Here is a 21,852-nt window from a genome sequence, read left to right on the forward strand (position 1 = left end):
GGATGCATTTACCTCCTAGTGAACAAATCACTCCCCGTTGTAGTCCCTTTTATTGGCCGCATAGCTGCCAGCTCCTCTGTCATCTTAAAGTCTTTTGTTAATCCACGTACAAAGATAAGTAACTGGGCTGTATCATGGACATCACAGCTCTCGTCCAGAGCCAAAGAAAACAAGACAAAATTATCCGTTTTCTTTTGCAGTTGAAGCGCCAAATTCCCAGCAGTGTTCTCGACCCACCTCGTTATGGTGCCCCTCGAGAGAGACACATTTGCAAAAGCGATTTTTTTCTCAGGGCAAATTAGCACTGAAGACTCCACCAAACAGTCTTTGATAAACTCCCCATCAGAGAATGGTTTACTGTATCTTGCAATTTTGTGGGATATTACAAAGCTGGTCCTGACTGCTGCATCCCTGGATGAGTGGAGCTTTGTAAAAAATCCCTGGTTGCTTTTGCAGTTTAGCTAGTAAATCTTCCGATGCTCGTGCTCGCTCTGCATCAGTGAAATTCTTGTATTTTTCTCCGTGTTTCCTCTCGTAATGGCGATTCAAATTGCATTCCTTAAACATCGCTATATGTTCTCCACACACTAAGCACACAGCTTTACCTATGATTTCAGCAAATAAATATTTAGAAGTCCACGCCTTGTTAAAAACTCTATATTCTGCATCAATTTTCCTTTTTTTAATGTTAGCTGACATATTTAAGGGCTAAGAGCTAATTTCTTAGAAGCTGTTCAACACATTCGCTGATGTGCATAAGCGCATTGATAATTAAGAAAAACAATAGTGGCCTTCAAAATAAAAGCCATGTAACTGTATTTCGTGCACCTATCACAAAGTAATAGATGTCGCTACACTTTTACTACGAACTCACACGGGCCGGTCAAAGGTAGTCAGCGGGCTGGATGTGGCCCGCGGGCTGTAAAATGCCCAGGTCTGCCCTAGGCAGACACATGGTCCAGTCCTGCCCTACAGAAATGACCCAGGTGTTACGTGGGCATCCTTGTTGCTTGGTGCAGCTGCTCGGGTCAACAGTGAGGATCCTGGAAACTGGATCACCCTCGGGGAATCACGCCACCTGGCCATAGTGCTGTAACTGATGCTTCCTTACAATGCAGGTAATGTGCCTCATTCGGGCCTCCATGAACAACTGCTCATTCAACAAAAAGTCAAACCAGCAGCACCCATGGATTCTCTGAAGAGACATGGTATCAAAGGAGTCCAGTCTTCATCTTAGGTCACTGGATAGCGTCCATGTCTTGCAACCATATAGCGAAACAGGAAGCACCAGGACTCTAAAGACTTTGATCATTGTGCTTCTGCAAAGATATTGGGAGTGCCACACACCCCGTTCCGGCAACCTCATGATCCCCCATGCTCTCCCAATCCGCCTACTGACTTCATAGGAAGAGTCACCAGAGACATGAATGTCACTACTGAGGTAAATGAACCTCTCAACAAGGTTGACACTCTCTCCGCAGACAGACAATCAATCTCTCGAGAGCCTCCATTGATTCTGCAAACATCATAGCATCATTCTCAAAGTCAAGATCAGTGAATCTCTTTTCACCAACAGATGCCTCACAGTCGCTGGACCTCACGACCCTGGCCAACACCCAGTCCATGCAAGCATTGAACAGAGTAGCAGCAAGAACACACCCCTGACAAACCCCAGAATCAACTGGGAAAAACGCAGAGGTTCTGGCTCCACTCTGCATAACACTCACAGTACCAGTGTACAGGTAAGCCATGATATCCAACAACTTTGAGGGGATCCCACAAAGTCCCAGGATGTCCCACACAGCACTTTGATCAACTGAGTTGAATGCTTTACGAAAAGGCTGCAAAAAAACACCATGATGCGGTCAATGGTAGACTTCTTACGCATAAAACCAGACTCCTCCATTCGCTGGTAGTTGAGCAAGTGATCTCGGATTCTACTGAGGATGACCCTAGCAAGGACCACTGAGAGCAATGTTATCCCAATGTAATTGCCACAATCCAGGCGGTCACCCTTCCCTTTCCAGATAGGGGTGACAAGTCCCATCTTCCAGTCAGTTGGGATGACGCCAGTTTCCTATATGGAAGCAAAGATTGCTTGCAATGCCAGGAGGACAGCTTTACCACCAGCCTGGAGAAGTTCACCCTGGATACCACAGATCCCTGCAGCCTTCCCTACCCTCAGCTTGTTTACCACTTGTGCAATCTAAGTGAGATCGGGTGGTTCACAGCTAATTGGAGGATCAGCCTCAAGAACTGTCTACCCAGAGATATCCAATGTCCTAGCCAGAGGATCAGCCTTAAACAGCTGCTCAAAGTAGCCAGCCCAGCGGGTCACAACTGCAGTGATATCCGTAAGAACCGTTCCATCAGCCGCCCTGACTATGACTCTCTGAGGAACAAATTTGGATGTGCGTAATGCTTAGATTCCTCTGTAAGGAGCATGTGGGTCACTATACCATGGATTTTGTATCACTTGCTCACAAATTCCTCTAACAAACACCTCCTTATCTGCCATCAGAGCCCTTGCAGCCGTCCTTCCCAGTTTCAGGTACAGACTGGAGATGCCATCAATCCATGCGCTGAGATTTCTCTTGATGGTATCCAGAGTGCCTTGCAAGAGGAAACACCTCCTTCTGGGAACAGTGGTAACACCAACTCTCAGCAACCTTCAGAGTCTTTTCACGGAAGGTCTGCCACATTGTATTAGAATTGGCAGTTGCACCCAAGTCTGCAAGTTCCCCACACAAACTGTGTGCAAACCCATTAGATAGAGCCTGATATTGGAGTCTGGCCAGGTCCAGCCTCATTTTCCTAGTAGGTGGTAGCCTAGAGGACCTTAGCTGGATCTTCAGAGTAGCAACAACAAGTCTATGGTCAGAATTCAGGAACTGGGTAGTTTTGAAAGAGCCCCCAGCATCTGCCCTTGAGGATGTGCTCAGTCTCCTTCACTGCACCACCAGTATTGAGGTACCAAGTCCACCAATGTGGCTCAGGGTGCTGGAACCAGGATCCAGCGATCCACAGCCCCTGACCTTTTGCAAAGTCAAGGAACATGGAGGCACTTTCACCACAGTCTCCAGACTCATGCGGACAGACACAATCCTCATAGCCTGCCCTGTCAGTGGCAGTGGTCGCATTGGAGTCACCCATGACCAGAAGAGTGTCACCTCACAGGTACCCATCAACCACCGAGCGAAATTGCAAATAAAATGTTTTCGCTCACTCATCCCAGTTGGAGCATACACTGAGACAACAGACAAGGCACCCAGAGACTGCCTTAATCTGAGTCTCAAAATACGCTTGTTGAAAGGAGTGATATCAGACACCATTGGAAGGTACCAATCCTCCACACCAATAGCTACTCCCCGAGTATGACAGCCATCAGAGCAACCAGACCACTAAAAGGTGTATCCACCTACAGAGATCTGATCAGTCCCAGGTTTGCACACCTCAGAGAGTGCCGTCACTGAAATGTGGAGTTTACGAAGCTCCTCTGACAGCAGAGGAAGATGATCATCATGCCAGAGAGACAAGATGTTCCATGTGCCTACCTGGATGGGCTACCTTAAATTGGGACCTGAGTGCTTCTGTGTAGAAGGTGATGCAGCAGCACCACACCAGTTTCGATCTTCAACAGGCCTAACCCCATTGGCTCGATTTTGACTCTTTCAGGGATGAGGCTTCTGAGGGCTTTCCCCCATCCCCTTCATAATGCGAGCAGGAGAGAGCTACTCCCAAGGAGAGCAGGAAGGAGTAATGTCTGTCATTTTGGAGCTGCAGATGGAGTGTCAATCCTGCCACCAACTCCCAAGTTTTCCCTGCAAGTTGGAGGAGTGTTTGCAGGGCGGATGCAGTATATTATACCCAGGATATAAGTCCAAGTCTTTAAAATACTGGTGCTTTATGTTTTGCTATATGGTTGTGAGACATGGACACAATCTAGTGACCTGAGACAAAGACTGGACTCCTTTGGTACTGTATCTCTTCAGAGAATCCTTGGGTACCACTGGTTTGATTTTGTGTTGAACGAGTGGTTGCTCACGGAGTCCCGAATGAGGCACATTACCTGCATTGTGAGGGAGCGTCAGTTAAAGCACTACGGCCATGTGGTGCGATTCCCCAAGGGTGATCCCACTCACAGGATTGTTGAGGACCAGAGCAGCTGGACCAGGCCAAGGGGACACCCACGTAACCCCTGGCTGCATCAGATAGATGGTCATTTCCAGGGGATGGGACTGGACCACGTGTCTGCCTTGGGGGTTGCCAAACAGGATCCCAAGCTGTTTTGTTGTGTGGTGGATGCAGCAAAGTGCTATACCAGCACATGCTCCCCAACCTGACCTCACCTGTCATATAAGCTTTTGTTCAATGCTTCTTTAGAGATTCTAATTTGAGGTGAATGAAACACACTGCCTCATGGATCCAGTGCCCTGAGTCTGAATCTAGTGTCCAGTCATTTGCTGTATGGAGTCTGTACACTCTGTGTCTTCACTAGTTTCCTCCCATATTCCCAAAGATGTATAGGTATAGCAAACTGGAGTTTCCAAACTGCCCCTGCGATGAACTATCACTACCTTGTGCCCAGTTCTGCAGTTATCAGCTTCGGCCTCCAGTGACTATGAATTGTACTAAGTGGATTTACAAATGTTAATGTAATGACGCTGACAAGTTGCCTGGGGATGGGTGACCACCACTTTGAGCTGGCATTTCAGCATGTAATTGAACAGCTTCAGTGCTAGCTGTAGAGCAGCCTCTAAAAACGTTAAGCCTGCAAAGACACATATGAATTCCCACTTATGCGGCAAAGCTAGCATTCCTTTAAAGGACAGTGAGCTGCCCAAAAGAGCCATGTAAAGAGCAAATGAACCATTGTCACTAAGTACCAGCACTACATTGGTGTGAGAAATGGGATGCAAATTCTGACTTAGCAAAGTTCTTAGTGTCATAGAAGCTGAAAATGGACTTGCTGAGCTCTTCTGAGGAACTGCTTTAGAGTCTTGATGCTGAGATCTGGAATGCCGTTTGCACCATTAGTACATTAAGGGAGACTGCTGAGAGACTGCTACTTCTGCAGTGTCAGCACCACATCTCTATCTGCTAAAGTCCATCGGCCTGAGTGTGCAGTCACCAGCAGAGCAGTAGTGTGGCAGATCGAGTTGCCACTGACCCCAGTTGGGCCAAGTGAAGCAGGACCTGGTGGGAACACTCTGCAGGCAAAGGATGAAGCAAATTGTAGAGGCATTACAGAGCAGTAGTGGAGGAAGCGTCTCAGGGCTGAGATCTGGACATGGAATTCCGTTTGCAGCATCAGTTCAGTGAAGGAGAAAAGCCCAGAGACCAATACCTCTGCAGCTCCAAGGAGATTCACTTGCCCAAATATAATGGGCAGATCATTGCATCGAAGGGCAGTGTATAACATCCTCCATTTTGGTACGTGATGTCAGCATTGTTGTTTACTATCAACATGTAACGGCAAGCCACAATGCGGCTCCAACAGGATAAATCTGCATATTTCGATGTTTGATGAATGGTTCAATACGGTGAAGCAAATCAAAAATATGTGTGGTGCTTTTCTTCATCCATTTCTTACATTGGCAATACAAGCATCACATATTCCCCACCGTAATGATGCCATTAATTTGAAGATTCACATACTATCTTCTGTGTGTTTCTTTTTTTTTTTTGCACCTTTGCAAAAACAGCATTAGAATGCAAAGAATTTTTATCTTTAACATCTTTCTTTCCTCAGCTCACAACACAGTGAAACTGGACGTTTTTTTTTTTGCCGTGCTGATGTCTCGTACTGCCACCTGCTGGAATCCTCCAGATTTACTTAAAGTATGTGCACAAGCCATGTCAGTAAACTGCCGTTCCCCAACCTTAGTGTGCACACCCTTTAATAATCAAGGATATGGCTGCAGTCAGAATCAGCTAATCACAGTTAGTCTCATCTCAAAAAGTAGTTAGTATACACTTGACATCAATTAAAGTAGCTTTGACTGAGCTCAGATAAAGTGTGGCTGTTCCAGTAGGATTATTCTGATATCCTCATGGTTGCAACATACTCCAAAAGACATGGTCCGCAAAGAGCTTTTATAACATGAATGGGATCTCATTATTGAAAGCTATCAATCAGGATAGTGGTACAGAAAAGTATCCAAAGTATTAAACATCCTATGGAGGATGGTGAAGATGGCCATCAAGAAGTGGAAAATATATGGCTCAACAGTGAATCAAGATCATGGCATCCCTCCAAGATTGATGAGAAGACAAGGAGAAAACTGGTCAGCAACACTAACGAAGCTACAGGATTTCCTGGAAAGTACTGGATGTTCCCTATATGTGACAACAATCAGTCTGTATTTTTCATATGTCGGGGTTGTGAGATAGGGTATCAAGACAAAAGCTTTTTCTCACAAAGAAAAAAAATCCAAGCCCAGCTAAACTTTGCAAAAGGTATACCCAGTCTCCCACAACCATGTGGAAAATATATATTATATGATCTGATGAGACCAAGGTTGAAATATTTGGCTATAATTCCAAAAGTTATATTTGGCTCAAAAATAACATAGGACATTGTCAAAAGAATACCATACTCACAGTTAAGCATGGTGGAGGCAGCATCATGGGGCTGCTTTTCTTCAGTTGGAACTGGGGCTTTAGTCAAAGTGGATGGAATCATGAATAGCTCCAAGTATCAGTCTATTTTGGCACAAAACCTTCAAGCATCTGCTAGGAAGCTAAAGATGAAGAGGAACTTCACCTTTCAGCATGACAACGAACCAAAGCATACATAAAAATCAACAAAGCAACAGGTTCATCAGAGGAGGATCAATGTTCATAAATTGAAAATCTGTGGGGTGACCTGAAGAGGGCTGTGCACAGGAGATGCCCTTTGGAATTTGACAGATCTGGAAATTTTTTGTGAGGAGGAGTGAGCAAAAATAGCCAAGTCCAGATGTGCCAAACTGATAAGACTCTTACCCCAAAAGCATTACAGAGTGACTTAAACAGAAAGAAAACTTGAATGACTGAAAACTCATTAGCAGTCTCAATCACAGTGAGACGTTATTAGTCAGACATGTTGTAGTTGGTATAAATGAGCTCCCATAGCGTTTCTTGACACACTTCTGCTGAATGATTTGTTGGGTGAAAATCCTCACTGTTAGTATGTTTGATAGAGGATGTGCACCATTGATCATATTGACACTCAGTTTTATTTTAATCCCCTCCTTCGCTACGACCTCCAGGGAGTCCAGAGTGTGTCCATAAGTAAGCCATCCCTTTTAATTATACTTGTTCATTCTGTGGGCCTCTCTTGAAGTGATGTTACTAGACCAGTGACCATAGTGTAGAAAATTGCATTGGCCATACAAAGGATGTCAATACCCACATAAAGGAGTGCAGTCTCCTAAGAAAAAAAGAGTTTGCTCTGTCCTTTCTTGTATAGTTCCTAGGTGTTATGAGACCAAATCAGTTTGTCATTAAAGAGCAAAGAATCCACTGGCACTGGATGCTGATGCTATAATTGGTGTGAGGAAGTGGAATGAGGAGAAGACCTACAGTCCTAATTAGGAAAGTTCCATCTGCTAAAGTCTGTTGGCCTTGATGTGTGGTCATCAGTGTTACATTATTTTAAAACACACAATGATCCACCAATTAACAAACATGCTTAGTCCAGTTCAGGGGGCCTGTTGGCTAGCAGTCTATTGCCAAAGAATGTCAGTAAAATAATGATGTCACTTTTATTTAAATAGTGCCTTTTACAGCATGCATATGGGAATTACTGTACAATGCAGGTAATACAATGCAGGTAATACGAAAACTTCAATGCTTTTGATGAGCTGCTCCCTGAGGCAGCACTTATTTTATACGCTTCTCATTTTCAAGGTAGAGATGGCTAAACCTAAATCACTGCACTTCATTCTTTGAGACATATCTAATAATTTTAGGAAAATTAAGTAAATCTGCCAACAGCAGTTCAGGTTATGTATTACCTTTGGAAAATGTAAAGTTTAAGCTAATTAATTATAAAGAGGTTGCCAGACCTGTCCCAGCAAAGGGAGGATGTGCCGCTACAATATAATTAAATTTAATCTGCAGGTATATTACGAACACAGAGAACTCAGCATGAACCAAGTAAAGCCACAACCATAAGGAGTTTGACCAGAAATAAGAATCAGTGCTGTCATGTTTGTAGAATTATTTCAATTACAGGCCCAGCCCCCGTGGACACCAAACCCATAATCATTCTCCGAACTGTACCTAAATGACGTCCACTTGTCATTGGCAAGACAGTGTCTGGAAGACACACGAAAATGGGACTGGCAAGAAAGGCATCGATCGTATTGGATGCTGTACCGCAACAAGCGGCGTCACAAAACGAAACATCTGAACACTCAAGACAAGTAAGACGTTAACTGAGATACGTACGGCTGGCACGCGCTGAATACAGAAGTGTCCGAATCCAGCTAACATTTGGAAATTGGCCGACAAGCTGCAGGCTGAGGATTGGTTACATCACAAGTCGGCACCACGCCCATGTCACTTATTTGGAGTTGAAGTGAAAGCGAAACCAACTACGCTTTCTCAACATCCTTTAGTGAAAACGAAACTTTAGACAGTGTTGCTGCGGAACTCGGGCGAGTGCAACGGCGTCAGTTTCGCTGAAGACACACGAATAGTAGTTCACGTTATCAGGTACTACATTTTTTATCTGCTCGTTTATTGTTTAACTTTTTTTAGGGATGTATTCGTTTTTGATTGACAGTGGCGTCCGGAAGGATTTAATAGATGATTAGTGTTTTTTCAGATTCCAGGCTAATTGACTAACGCTGTCATAGGTTCGTAGGGTTAGAACTGTCACTTGTACACAGTACAGTCAAATTCTTACTTGCATTTGCTCATTAAAACGAGAGTTTAATAAAAGAAGGATAAAAAAAGCATATGGTTGGGGTGCATGTTAAGGTTACTAAACACCCCACTGTTAATTGTTATACGAGGCTTTATGTGGTCCATCTTCTCAAATAGTCATGTATTATAATCTGATTGAGCTATACCAGGACCGCCGCAACTGTTATAAACACTGCGACACTGGCTTTACGACATGACTGGACGTGTTATAGCGCGAACCCGACTTGGACCTGTAGCTGGTTTAATATCTTTGATACAATTATGTAAAGGTCATTTATAGAAGAGTACATACGTTTAACAAAATCAGATACATTACATAAAATAAATATTGTCGCTCTGCCATAAGTTAACGCCAGATTTATCGCGCAGGTACCGGGAGAGTTCCCTTCCTGAATCGTACTTCTCTCTTTGATTGGACGGCTAGTCAGCAGTCCGTAATTTAATTGGCTATGATGCCAGGAAGAGGTTGGCCCAGGTATTGGTCTTGGACTCGCGTAATTATGAAAATGAGCTTTTGCGTCACTTCCGTCTGTAAAAGTGTCATTTTTTTGGGATGCTTGACCAAGGTGATTTATGGTTAGTTTGTTTCATCGAGTCATTTTAATGTACCGCTATAATGAAACAGCGCAGAGATGAATTACTGCCCAAACTACAGATTGATATTGGAAATGGTATGTTTTTCGTTATAATGAATAAACTGTTGCAACTGATGAGAAAATACGTTTCTGTTTTTTATTAGTTATTTGCCCCAGGTTATAGTCCGTACATTAATTGTTCAAATATAGTAAAAACACCAGGCGTGTCATGTTCAGTTAACGAATGCAAGTCGTAATGCGTTGACTCTTATTAGCATTATGTGAGGCAGCGTTTATAACGCACTTGAAAACTTTTTGTAACTGTGAAAGAGTAAGAATGTAATTGATCTTAAAAGTGTCGTTCGTATTTGTGTGAACCTGCCAGAACGTTACTGTGCTTTTCTGATTGGTCGATAAGCTGCCTGCCTATTGGTCCAATGTGGAAGAGTGATGTGGTTCTCGGCCTCTGTTCACTTAATTGAAACTAGTGCAATAAATCGGGGTCTGCCGATGATCTCATTGGGAAGCATTATATCGATTTGCCTAGTGATGTATGAACTTGTTTTATGAAACGGAATAAGATCGCACACATTCGCTTGCAAGTAATTTTGTTAGTCATGATTCGTTTAGTTCGGATTGGTGGCGTTCGTTATGAAAGTATCGTAGTATCAAAGATGAATTGATTATTGCCCCCTGGCCTTGTCCTGTTTTTCTTCTCATTGTACATAAAGCATAATAACTTTCTTCAATTTAGATACTCCTATTCAGGGTCGCGGCTGCCGCACCCCAACTTGGTCTCACTTTAACGCAGAACAGGAAGAAGCCCTGGGCTTGACACCAATCGCCCAAACGCACACACACAGCCGGTTAACCAAACCTGTGAGTGAGTCCAGTTGGACAGGTCTGGACCCCAAGATATAACGAACTGGGTTAGGAGAGTGAATGTTAGACTACATTACTTTTAAAACTTAAGTTTGAGCACTTGTTTAAAGGCGTAACACAAAAATGTATTTGAAACACCTGGCTGCCGACAAGCTTTTCTGCATTTCACACACTAGCGATTGATAAACATTTTAAATTATCTGCTTTTCTTTTAATTATTAATTATTCTGCGATTTGATATACGTGTAGACTTAATAGTGTGAGATGAAATGTACAGAAATAAAGAAACCGCATCTCTGGTGATGTTATATATGTAGGTTTATTTATTGCTGTTTTTATGCTGATGTTTTCTACAAAATACCCAATCATTGATAAATCTGGGTGAGAGCACTATGCATAAATCCTAGTGCAGATCCTTTGCCCAACTAAGAAATAAATCAGACAAACGTTGACCAGGTAGACAGGTTTAGGACAAGTCCGGGGGCCTGGTAGTGGTGGAAAGAGACTTGGTCTTGGAGAAAGGGTCTTGGTGAAAAAGCAAGCCACGACAGAGTCGTTTCAAACTTGGTTTATTATAATCGGCTGACAATTAAAAAAAAAAAAAAAAAAAAAGTCGCTAGATGGTTATGTTGTGCAAGAATGTGTCTTTTTTTTTTTTGAACTTTTGAATACATCATGTAGAACTGTAGTGGGCCAAGTCTGGTTTGTGGTTAGGGTTTGAAATGTGCATCATGTACCTTTTAGGTAAGCTTGAATAATGAAATGAAAACATTTATAATTAATAGTTAAACAATATGTAAACTTCATTTCATGTTTTTTTGGTTTGTTAAAATAAAACAATGTTTCTAGATGTTTTAAAAGTAAGTTTATTTTGAGTTTTGAGTAGTGATTGGTTTTTAGCATTTTTTTTTTTAACTTTTCTAATGATCTGGCAAGCACATCTAAGGGGTGTTTTTAAATATGGCTTGGGGTTTTATTGTATTGTTAGGTCATTTTACCTAAAAGCTGAATTTCAGCATACTTTGCATAGCAGTGCCTATCTGAAATTCCTTTTTTACATTGCTGTTGTCTACGTGGTTCCCCTCAAGCACTTATCTTTTAGGAATGCTGAATATCTTTACAATACAGATGCACATCTCTATGTAATTTATATAATTACATGTAGACTGTTCTTTTACCAATTCTTTAAAAAAAATAAAATGCATACATTTTTCTGGTATTATAATGTCCATAGTGGTACCCAAGTGTGAAAGGTTACACAATCTGCATGAAAATAAAACAATCGTTTTTCTTTTCATAAGAACTTGGGATCAAATGCTAAATAGCAGCAATTTATCCATTTACACACAGATTTCTAGTAAGTATTTTCTGAAGTAGGTTTGCTATGTTTTAATGTACAAGCAGTTCTTCCTTTTTTGCCTTGTTGTGTTTTTAACAGGCCAAGTGAGATCTTACAGGCAGTGTTATATCCAACTGTACAGGAAGTAGGACAATTGATTGTTCAGCATGAAACTTCTCGAACAGGTTGAGAGAGAGAGGCAGTTGTTAGGGCAATGGCTAGTTTTTATTGTATTTGGTGGAATTTAACCAAAATGATTATGGTGGCATTTTTGTGATTATTTAAAGTTTGCAGCTTATATTTTTTGTGGGTTTGCAGTTTATATTGCAGCTTTCATTTCACACACAAAGTATGAAGACCTTTGCTCTACGCATACAATCTGTTGATAAAAAAATCTTTAGAAAATGAAAACTCTGAAAAGAAGCAAAAGCAGTTGCTGTACTGAAGATTTTAAACGTAAAATTAATAGAGTTAAAACGAGAAAGAAACTGAAAGTATCGTTTAGTGAATAAAAAAAAATAACATTAGTCATTGCCAATAATGGTTTCATTTTTATGTTACTTTCCAGATCTTCATCAAAAGAAACACTGAAAACTATTGAACAAAGATAAATAAAGAAAGGGCCATGTGGTGCCCAGATTGTCATCATGTAGCTGTGGAGAACACTGCTAAGTTCTGCAGCCAATGTGGCAAAAAACTTTTACCACACGAAAAACATGGAGGTCCAGGTAAGCTTTTCCTTTTAGTTCTAGTAAGCAATAAATTGATGTCTGCATAGATTAATGTAAAATATTTAATCATAAGTAGGATCAAAGTGCCTGTTGTTTACAAATTATTTTAAAACATTTCAGTTTTATTTCCCCTTGGGAACAAATAAAGAATCTATCCATCCATCTTTCTGTAAATGTGTAAAAATATGTGTAAGTTTACTGTGACAAAGATCCTTGTGTTGCATTACGGTCTATACTTAACTTGTGTTAGTTTTGAACCACAAGAAACACTTGAAGGAAAATCTTGCTTAGTAAAACAGTAAATGAGCAGTCCTTTTTTCCTTAAGCCTGAAAGCATTGGATTGTCACTAATAACCACCAGTTTTATTATGCAGTAAGCATTAGCCTGCTAACAATGGTTTTTCACAAATTTAGCAATACAACAAGGGTAAAGTCTGGCATGGTCCCAGAGGAGAGGGCATAAAAACCAATATGGAAAAGGGAATGAGGCTGCTTATCTTTTAAGGGTAATACTAGAGTGGAGTGGCAGGAGGCCAATCTTTACCCTAAGGCCCATTATTTAGCAGCATGTGGCTGTCAAATATGGAGAAATGGCACTGTGCACCTGTTTTTGGACCAGTGGAAATTGTTTGAAAGATGTGACTTTACTCTCTATACATGGCCTCAGGATTGCCGGAAGACCAGGGGCAGTAAAGGCAGTTTCAACCTGGTTTCCCTGTAGCCAAAGAAGGTGTTTTTAAGATATTGGATGGAAGTGATCCTGCTAACTCTAGTAATAGGATCTTAAAGCTGCTTCAACCTACAGCAGTGATTCTCAAGGTGTTTTGGACTAAGGACCATTTGTCAAATCAAAAGATATGGGGACCGCCTATACAAAATACAAAACAAAAAAACAGCACAAACAGAACTCTGTCAGACTTGCACTGCTTTTCAGATTTAAAAAAAAAAAAATCTTCTTCTTACGGCTGCTCCCATTAGGGGTTGCCACAGCAGATTATCTTCTTCCATATGTTTCTGTCCTCTGCATCTTGTTCTGTTATACCCATCACCTGCATGTCCTCTCTCACCACATCCATAAACCTTTAGGCCTTCCTCTTCCCTGGCAGCTCTATCCTTAGCATCCTTCTCCCAATATACTCCGCATCTCTCCTCTGCACATGTCCAAACCAACGCAATCTTGCCTCTCTGACTTTGTCTCCCAACCGTCCAACTTGAGCTGACCCTCTAATGTACTCATTTCTAATCATGTCCATCCTCATCACACCCAGTGCAAATCTTAGCATCTTTAACTCTGCTACCTCCAGCTCTGTCTCCTGCATTCTTGTCAGTGCCACCAACCCATATAACATAGCTGGTCTCACTACTGTCCTGTAGACTTTCCCTTTCACTCTTGCTGATACCCGTCTGTCACAAATTACTCCTGACACTCATCTCCACCCATTCTATCCTGCCAGCACTCTTTTTTTCACCTCTCTTTCACAGATTTTTTTTTAAATGTTGTAGGCTAATTGTTATTAATTCTATTGTAGGAGCCATCATGGTGACTCTTGGTACAGGATCCGAGTGGGAAGAAGTAGTGTAGAAATAAAAGATGTTATTGTCTTCTAGAAAGTCAGACAGGGTGCTCTTTTTTCAATGACTTAGAGCAGTTTCATGTAGCCTTATCAGTAAGAAAGTTCCTCTAAGAAAGAAGACTAGGTCAGCCCATGGACCACACTTCGCGAATCACTGGTCTAGAGGAGTGTGTTGAGTGCAGAGTCCAGTGATAGTTCAGTTCTGATATTAATTGTAGCTTTAGTTTTTATTTTATTTTATAAAATTATTTTTTGTTTCTATTTTGTTCTAGTTTTCAGTGGAGTCAAAATTTTTATTTTTATTTAGTTCTGGCTTTTTTTACAGAATAGTAGTACAATTTTAGTTTTTTCTTTTCTGATGCAAGACCACAAATGCTGGCCACAGCGGTGAGAGAGAGCGCATTTGCTCTGTACCCTCCATGTGTTCTAAATTTGCCATTGCAATTCCTCAATTAATACTCATTCAATACTAATCAAAGTATAGAGTCGTGTACAAAAAGAAATTCAATTTTGATCTTAATTGAAATATTTAGTTGTTTTTAAAAGCTTTTAATTCTGATGCTTTAATCAATTTTAATACATACTGTTCAACAAAAGGATAACAAAAAAAAACAAAAGAATATTTTATTTAAGGTCAAAATTTAGTTTTTAAATATTGGATTGTTTTTTTCTTAGTCTGATCCCATTTTTGTTTAAAATTGAAAACCGTTTATGGTCTTACCTTTATTTGTTAATGAAGTCCATGCGCCTATCCTTCTCCACAAAAATCTCTTGTCACCTTCTTGTAAAAGTCCTTATTTTCCTTCAGTTTTAAAAGTCTTAATCTTCCATTTTGGCAGTCAGTCGGAACAAAAAATAAAAATAAATGGACCGCTGCAGTGCACTTGACGTTCTGATATCGCTAACTTATTGGTGCCTAGAACCCTTCCGTAGAAGAACAGCAGCAACAAGCACCTGTTGGGCTCACATCCACTCCCATCAGTGTGGCACAGTACTCTCTGCCTCACCTTGTGCCTTTTCACTGTGGTTTTATGTCCAATCAGCAAGATTAGATATGTCACACACATTCATTAAAGATGTTAGCCAGATTGTAGAAAGTAAGGGTGTACAATAAACGCCTGTGCAAACATTATATTGGTGACATACAGAGAGACAGCAATAGGCATGTGCCAATTGCATGCATCAACCCAGTGTGTGAGAGAGAGCGCAGTTCGAGGTAAGTCTCGTCTCGTCGCTGTTGTACCTGGTGTTTCTCCCCAATATTTGATCAGGAAATGCACAAATTCAGCGAGTTATGACTATAAAAATGATCAAAATTTTTGGAATCATACAGAAAACAAATTTATAGCACAGACCAGTTAACAAATTTAGTTTATCATTATTAGATTTTTTTTTTACTTTTCATGATGACAGGTGAGGCCGCATGTCCCTGTATCAAGTGCAGTTATGTTGCCAGAGAAGTGCTGGACTTCCACGAAGTACTGCTCTAGCTGGCCCTGGACTGAAATTCCAAGACTCTCTTTTCTTCTTCTTGCACACTACATTTGCTTTTATTCATCATCTGCGTTCTAATTAAAGTATTTCCACATGTTACTTCCTTGCTTTCTACCTGCAAACATCTGTGCAAAACTTGCCATCCTCAACCACAAGTGCTTACTGCTTCAACCCGACGAGCCAAATGTGCTCAACAAACAAACAATGGTCCTTTATGGAAGGTGTGCCACGTGACTATAGTAAGCCCAAGTTGCAAGATCACCACATAGTGAATAGCGCAATGTAACTGAACACTCGGGGCGACCTACAAATAACCGCTCTGCACGACTGAATTGTATTGAATGAAAATGCTATTGCTGTTTTTTTTTTTTTGTTGTTTTTACTCAATTTTTGTTCTCATTTTAGTTCATTCACATATCATTAATTTTTATTTTTATTTAGTTTTAGTTTCTCTGTTTGCCTTAATTTCAGTTCTCGTTCTTGTAAAACGAAAAACAATATTTTTAGTTCTAGTTCTTGTTGTTATGAAAATATCACTGGTGTAGACCTGGAAAGATAGCTGGGGTGAGTGTTCACTGAAAATGTGGCAGATATGGTAAGGTCATGAGGCAAGCTTTTGTAAGGTAGATGCAGAGGGTTAGTAGAGTTTTTTTTTTTTCTTTGTGTAAGAGCATACTGTCTTGTTGTAATTCTTACGTGATTATAATTGTGTACATCTAAGCTTTTTCCGCCTAACATGTTAGAAGTATCCATTTTGTTTTTTCAGTGTGACCATTTGGAATACTGTGCACTGTATTCATCCATCCATCAATTATCCAACCCGCTGAATCCGAACACAGGGTCACGGGGGTCTGCTGGAGCCAATCCCAGCCAACACAGGGCACAAGGCAGGAACCAATCCCGGGCAGGGTGCAAACCCACCGCAGGACACACACAAACACACCCACACACCAAGCACACACTAGGGCCAATTTAGAATCGCCAATCCACCTACATGGAGAACATGCAAACTCCACGCAGGGAGGACTCGGGAAGTGAACCCAGGTCTCCTAACTGCGAGGTACCACTGCGCCACCGTGCCGCCCTGCACTCTATTTAGTTTATGGTAAATATAATAGGTTGTCCATTTGCGTGTAGGGTGTTCCAGTTTTAGTTAATTTACTGATATACTGTAGTTTAATCCAAAAGTCACAGATGTACCTATTACTAAAAACATTCCAGTTTAAAACAATTTTTTTTTTTTTTTTTTTTTTTTACAGATAGCATGGGTGATCGAATCATGGATGTCACCATGGAGGATGATGCAGTGGTGAAAGTGGATGATAGCCTCTCTGCAGATATGAAAGATGTAAAGCCATTAAAAGAACAAAAGAGACCTTCTGAAGACCAAAATGAAATTCCAAGGGCTAGGGTAGGTATATTTTTCCAATTGCAAGTATTTCCTGTAACTTTATAGCTTCTTTACCTGTAGACACCATTCCAAAAAACTTTATAGCACAACTTGATCGGGATCATAATTAGAATTATAGTTCACTTTATTGGACAGATGCACCAATGTGTACTAGGAATTTGGTAGTATTGATGCAACATACAGGAACAACACAGCACATAAAAGATTAATAGAATAAAATTTGAAAGGAAAAAAATGTATTTTACAGTTGGATTATTGATGTACAGGAGGGGTACTTACATTTTTTAAATGATAGACTCCTCACTTTCCAGGCCCTGCCTCCATACCCCAACCAAATTTTATACCCTTAATTTCTACTTTTTTCTCTCAGTCTAATTTTAAGATTGACTTATATATTCTTAAAATCTTAACCATGTTACTGGCTGTGTAATGTATAATTTCCAGTGACTGGGGTAGCCTTGTGCATGGGGGTACTACATCTTTCCAGAATAAATCTGTCATGTTTTCTCTTGCCATCTTCTTTTTTTATTCATTGGAGAATTGACTTAGCAGTGTCTTTATTATAGGTCTTCTAGGCAGAAAGTGAAAAAAGTAAAAAAGTTACTACTGTATGGCCTTACAGGTTTGTTTTGTTGGTCCTTTGGAATAAAACACAAAACTGTACAACAGTCATCAGTGCCAAACATAACTGTTAAAGAAAAAAGTAACTAATTTAATAAACTGTGGTTATAGAAATCTAATATTATTGGTTTTACTTTAGTTATCTCTTTGAAAGATGTGAGTTGCCATCCTTACAATATACTTTCAGTTGTTCTAATTTATAATTAAATATTATCAATGCATAGCCAGATTTACAAAAATAATCTAGAGGCTCTATTCACAATAGCTATGAATGGATTTATACGTAAGTAATTATATGATCATTTATTTAAATTGATTATGTACAAGTGAAGATAATAAATACATTTATTTTTGAGGCTACATATACATTTCTAAATATACAGTGCATCCGGAAAGTATTCACAGCGCATCACTTTTTCCACATTTTGTTATGTTACAGCCTTATTCCAAAATGGATTAAATTCATTTTTTTCCTCAGAATTCTACACACAACACCCCATAATGACAACGTGAAAAAAAGTTTACTTGAGGTTTTTGCAAATTTATTAAAAATAAAAAACTGAGAAATCACATACAGGGGTGTGGAAATCAAATTTTTTTCTACTTGTCCACGGACAAGTAAACTTAGAAAATCCACTTGTCCGCCAGTTAAATTCACTTGTCCATAAACAAATAACAAAAGTGAAAAATAATTTATTTTTTCTGATCTCTTTTATTGATACGAAAACTGCCTTCCATTTTAAAACTGAAAAAAGTTTTCAGGGAGTAGTATTTTTGCCACCTTGCTCTAGAACATTTTATAAAAGATTCCCTTATCATTTTAACTCGCTAATAAACAATGCCTTCACTATAGCTGCACTAGTTCTGTTTCACATACTACAGTTACAGTGAAGATTTTTATAGATATTTCATAACCTTTGGAAACCGTTAGAATGTTTTCTTCTTTATTTTTAATAAACTGACAGCGCAAAACCAACTTGTTTTTATATGAAATATTCGCTAATCAAAAACGATCTATTGACAGCTCATCAAAATTGATGTTGTCACACAATAAATTTCTTAACTCCTCAATATATCACAACCTACACAAATTTGCAAATTTCAGGAAAGATTAACTGCCTAACAAGCTTTGTTATGTGGTGAAAACAATTGTATTGTAAGTAAAATGACTGCATTTTTATGTAGAAACAATGAATTTTATCAATCTTCTTCTATAATACGCTACCGTGGCTGTTCATTTGTCTGTCCAGGATTTTAAATCACCTGTATGTAGCTCGCAAACCATTTCACCTTTTGACTTGAAATTTGGTACACATACAGTATACTACGTGATGTCTGCTATCCGCTTTCGGGGTGATGATTTGTATTACTCTTTATTTTTATTTTATTTTATTGTTGAATCAACTCTCGGCAGTGCGCAGCAGGGCAGCGCATGTGTATGGGAGCCGTTCTCATTCCCCACCACCTTCGCTAATCATTCTTGAGGCAGATTGAAGACTTAAGTGCCAGTTTAAGTGAAAAATTAAAGAAAACGTACTAAGTAATTGCAACACAAAAACTAACTTAATCAGTTTTAACGCGAAAAGATGCCAACGAAAGAAGAGAAGCAGCAGGCCGCTACGGTGGAGAAAAGAAGAGCTGCTCAGGAAGCAGCAAGCGCATCAACCTCTGAGCAAATGAATGCTAAACGTACAGAGAAAGAGGATGAAAACTATGAATGCTCAAGTCAAGTGTATTTATTCACTGCATGTTATTGTGCAGTACGCCGTTACTGGTAATATATAAAAGTTATTGATTATAATGAAAAATCATCAGATTACATCGTAATGCCGGCATGAAAAAAATGACTGCATCTCCAAGCGTGTAAGTATTGGGGTAAAATACTTATGTAAGACCGTAAAAGTGCTTCCCCTTTGAAAAATCAGCCGTCATTTTGTAAACAATATTGAAGACCAATTTGAGACATGAAGAACATGCCTAAGTAGACTGTTTCCACACAAAGTACGTACCCAAATGTTTAAAATGTGAAAGTAGTGGTAAAGTGTGCCTTGCATAGCACATATAATATTTTTCTCCAGAAAATTGCACTTGTCCGCGGACAACTGAAACCAGAAAAACACGCTTGTCCGACGGTCAATTTACCCGTGTCTGACGAGTCGGGCATTGGATTTCCGCACCCCTGACATGTACATAAGTATTCACAGCCTTTGCTCAATACTTTGTCGATGCACCTTTGGCAGCAATTACAGCCTCAAGTCTTTTAGAATATGATGCCACAAGCTTGGCACACCTATCCTTGGCCAGTTTCGCCCATTCCTCTTTGCAGCACCTCTCAAGCTCCATCAGGTTGGATGGGAAGCGTCGGTGCACAGCCATTTTAAGATCTCTCCAGAGATGTTCAATTGAATTCAAGTCTGGGCTCTGGCTGGGCCACTCAAGGACATTCACAGAGTTGTCCTGAAGCCACTCCTTTGATATCTTGGCTGTGTGCTTAGGGTTATTGTCCTGCTGAAAAATGAACCGTCGCCCCAGTCTGAGGTCAAGAGCGCTCTGGAGCAGGTTTTCATCCAGGATGTCTCTGTACATTGCTGCAGTCATCTTTCCCTTTATCCTGACTAGTCTCCCAGTTCCTGCCACTGAAAAACATCCCCACAGCATGATGCTGCCACCACCATTCTTCACTGTAGGGATGCTATTGGCCTGGTGATGAGCGGTGCCTGATTTCCTCCAAACGTGACGCCTGGCATTCACACCAAAGAGTTCAATCTTTGTCTCCTCAGACCAGAGAATTTTCTTTCTCATGGTGTGAGTCCTTCAGGTGCCTTTTGGCAAACTCCAGGCGGGCTGCCATGTGCCTTTTACTAAGGAGTGGCTTCCGTCTGGCCACTGTACCATACAGGCCTGATTGGTGGATTGCTGCAGAGATGGTTGTCCTTCTGGAAGGTTCTCCTCTCTCCACAGAGGACCTCTGGAGCTCTGACAGAGTGACCATCGGGTTCTTGGTCACCTCCCTGACTAAGGCCCTTCTCCCCCGATCACTCAGTTTAGATGGCCGGCCAGCTCTAGGAAGAGTCCTGGTGGTTTCGAACTTCTTCCACTTACGGATGATGGAGGCCACTGTGCTCATTGGGACCTTCAAAGCAGCAGAAATTTTTCTGTAACCTTCCCCAGATTTGTGCCTCAAGACAATCCTATCTCGGAGGTGTACAGACAATTCCTTTGACTTCATGCTTGGTTTGTGCTCTGACATGAACTGTCAACTGTGGGACCTTATATAGACAGGTGTGTGCCTTTCCAAATCCTGTCCAACCAACTGAATTTACCACAGGTGGACTCCAATTAAGCTGCAGAAACATCTCAAGGATGGTCAGGGGAAACAGGATGCACCTGAGCTCAATTTTGAGCTTCATGGCAAAGGCTGTGAATACTTATGTACATGTGCTTTCTCAATTTTTTTATTTTTAATAAATTTGCAAAAACCTCAAGTAAACTTTTTTCACGTTGTCATTATGGGGTGTTGTGTGTAGAATTCTGCGGAAAAAAATGAATTTAATCCATTTTAGAATAAGGCTGTAACATAACAAAATGTGGAAAAAGTGATGCGCTGTGAATACTTTCCGGATGCACCACTGTACCTTTCTCACATGTATCTCCCCTCTCATGGTAAAAACAAACAAAAAAAAAAAACAGTTTGGATGACTTCATGCCTTTTGCTTTCACATGATTGGAATGCATTTTTCACATTGCGGCTATGTGGCAGTGATTCTCAAACACCGCATATTCTTGAGGCATCCCATCCAGCTCAGGACAGCAGCATTCAAGTACTAAACCAATCCTTGATGCTTGACCGGCAGCAGTATAACAGCAGTTGAGAATTGGCCGGTGTCATCAATTTAGAAACTCCATTGAACATGTATAATCAAATTGGAGAGATGCATTCTGTTAAGAAAGCACGCCAAACAAAACTCCTGTATATACACACTTTGACAACAAAGGTTGTAGTCCCAAGCAAAGTAGTTACTTTTTTGTTTGGACTATTGGAGACTTCTGCCTTAACAGGTAAGATGTGTAACCTCTGACCTGGAGGTAGGGTTGAGCTGGTTCGCCCTCATTCTAAAGAAAAGTTTACTGCATACACTGTAAGTGAGGGTAGAGATTACCTTCAGAATGGGGATGGGGTTTCCGGTCTTGGCCTCTGACCACCTTCAGTTATTTGTTAGAGTACTATCCGGCATATGTCACTTATGAGTGTATTTTTATCTGGATAGGTAGTCCTTTAAAGAAGCCTTACATTTGCTAAGAGAGATTC

At 40.6% G+C, this 21,852-nt stretch overlaps 1 protein-coding gene across 1 annotated transcript in view; it reads left to right on the forward strand.

The window, feature by feature from the left end:
• The first annotated feature begins 8,572 nt into the window (after positions 1 to 8,572).
• The window catches only part of LOC114643479 (E3 ubiquitin-protein ligase rnf213-alpha-like), a 367,913-nt gene continuing 354,633 nt past the window's right edge, over positions 8,573 to 21,852 (forward strand). Inside the window, 3 exon segments of the mRNA XM_051918940.1 lie at positions 8,573 to 8,703; positions 12,281 to 12,440; positions 16,771 to 16,922. Coding sequence (XP_051774900.1) covers positions 12,338 to 12,440; positions 16,771 to 16,922 — 255 coding nt within the window. The 5' untranslated portion in view covers positions 8,573 to 8,703; positions 12,281 to 12,337.

The sequence above is a fragment of the Erpetoichthys calabaricus genome, chromosome 14 (assembly GCF_900747795.2).
Source record: "Erpetoichthys calabaricus chromosome 14, fErpCal1.3, whole genome shotgun sequence".
Lineage (NCBI taxonomy): Eukaryota > Metazoa > Chordata > Cladistia > Polypteriformes > Polypteridae > Erpetoichthys > Erpetoichthys calabaricus.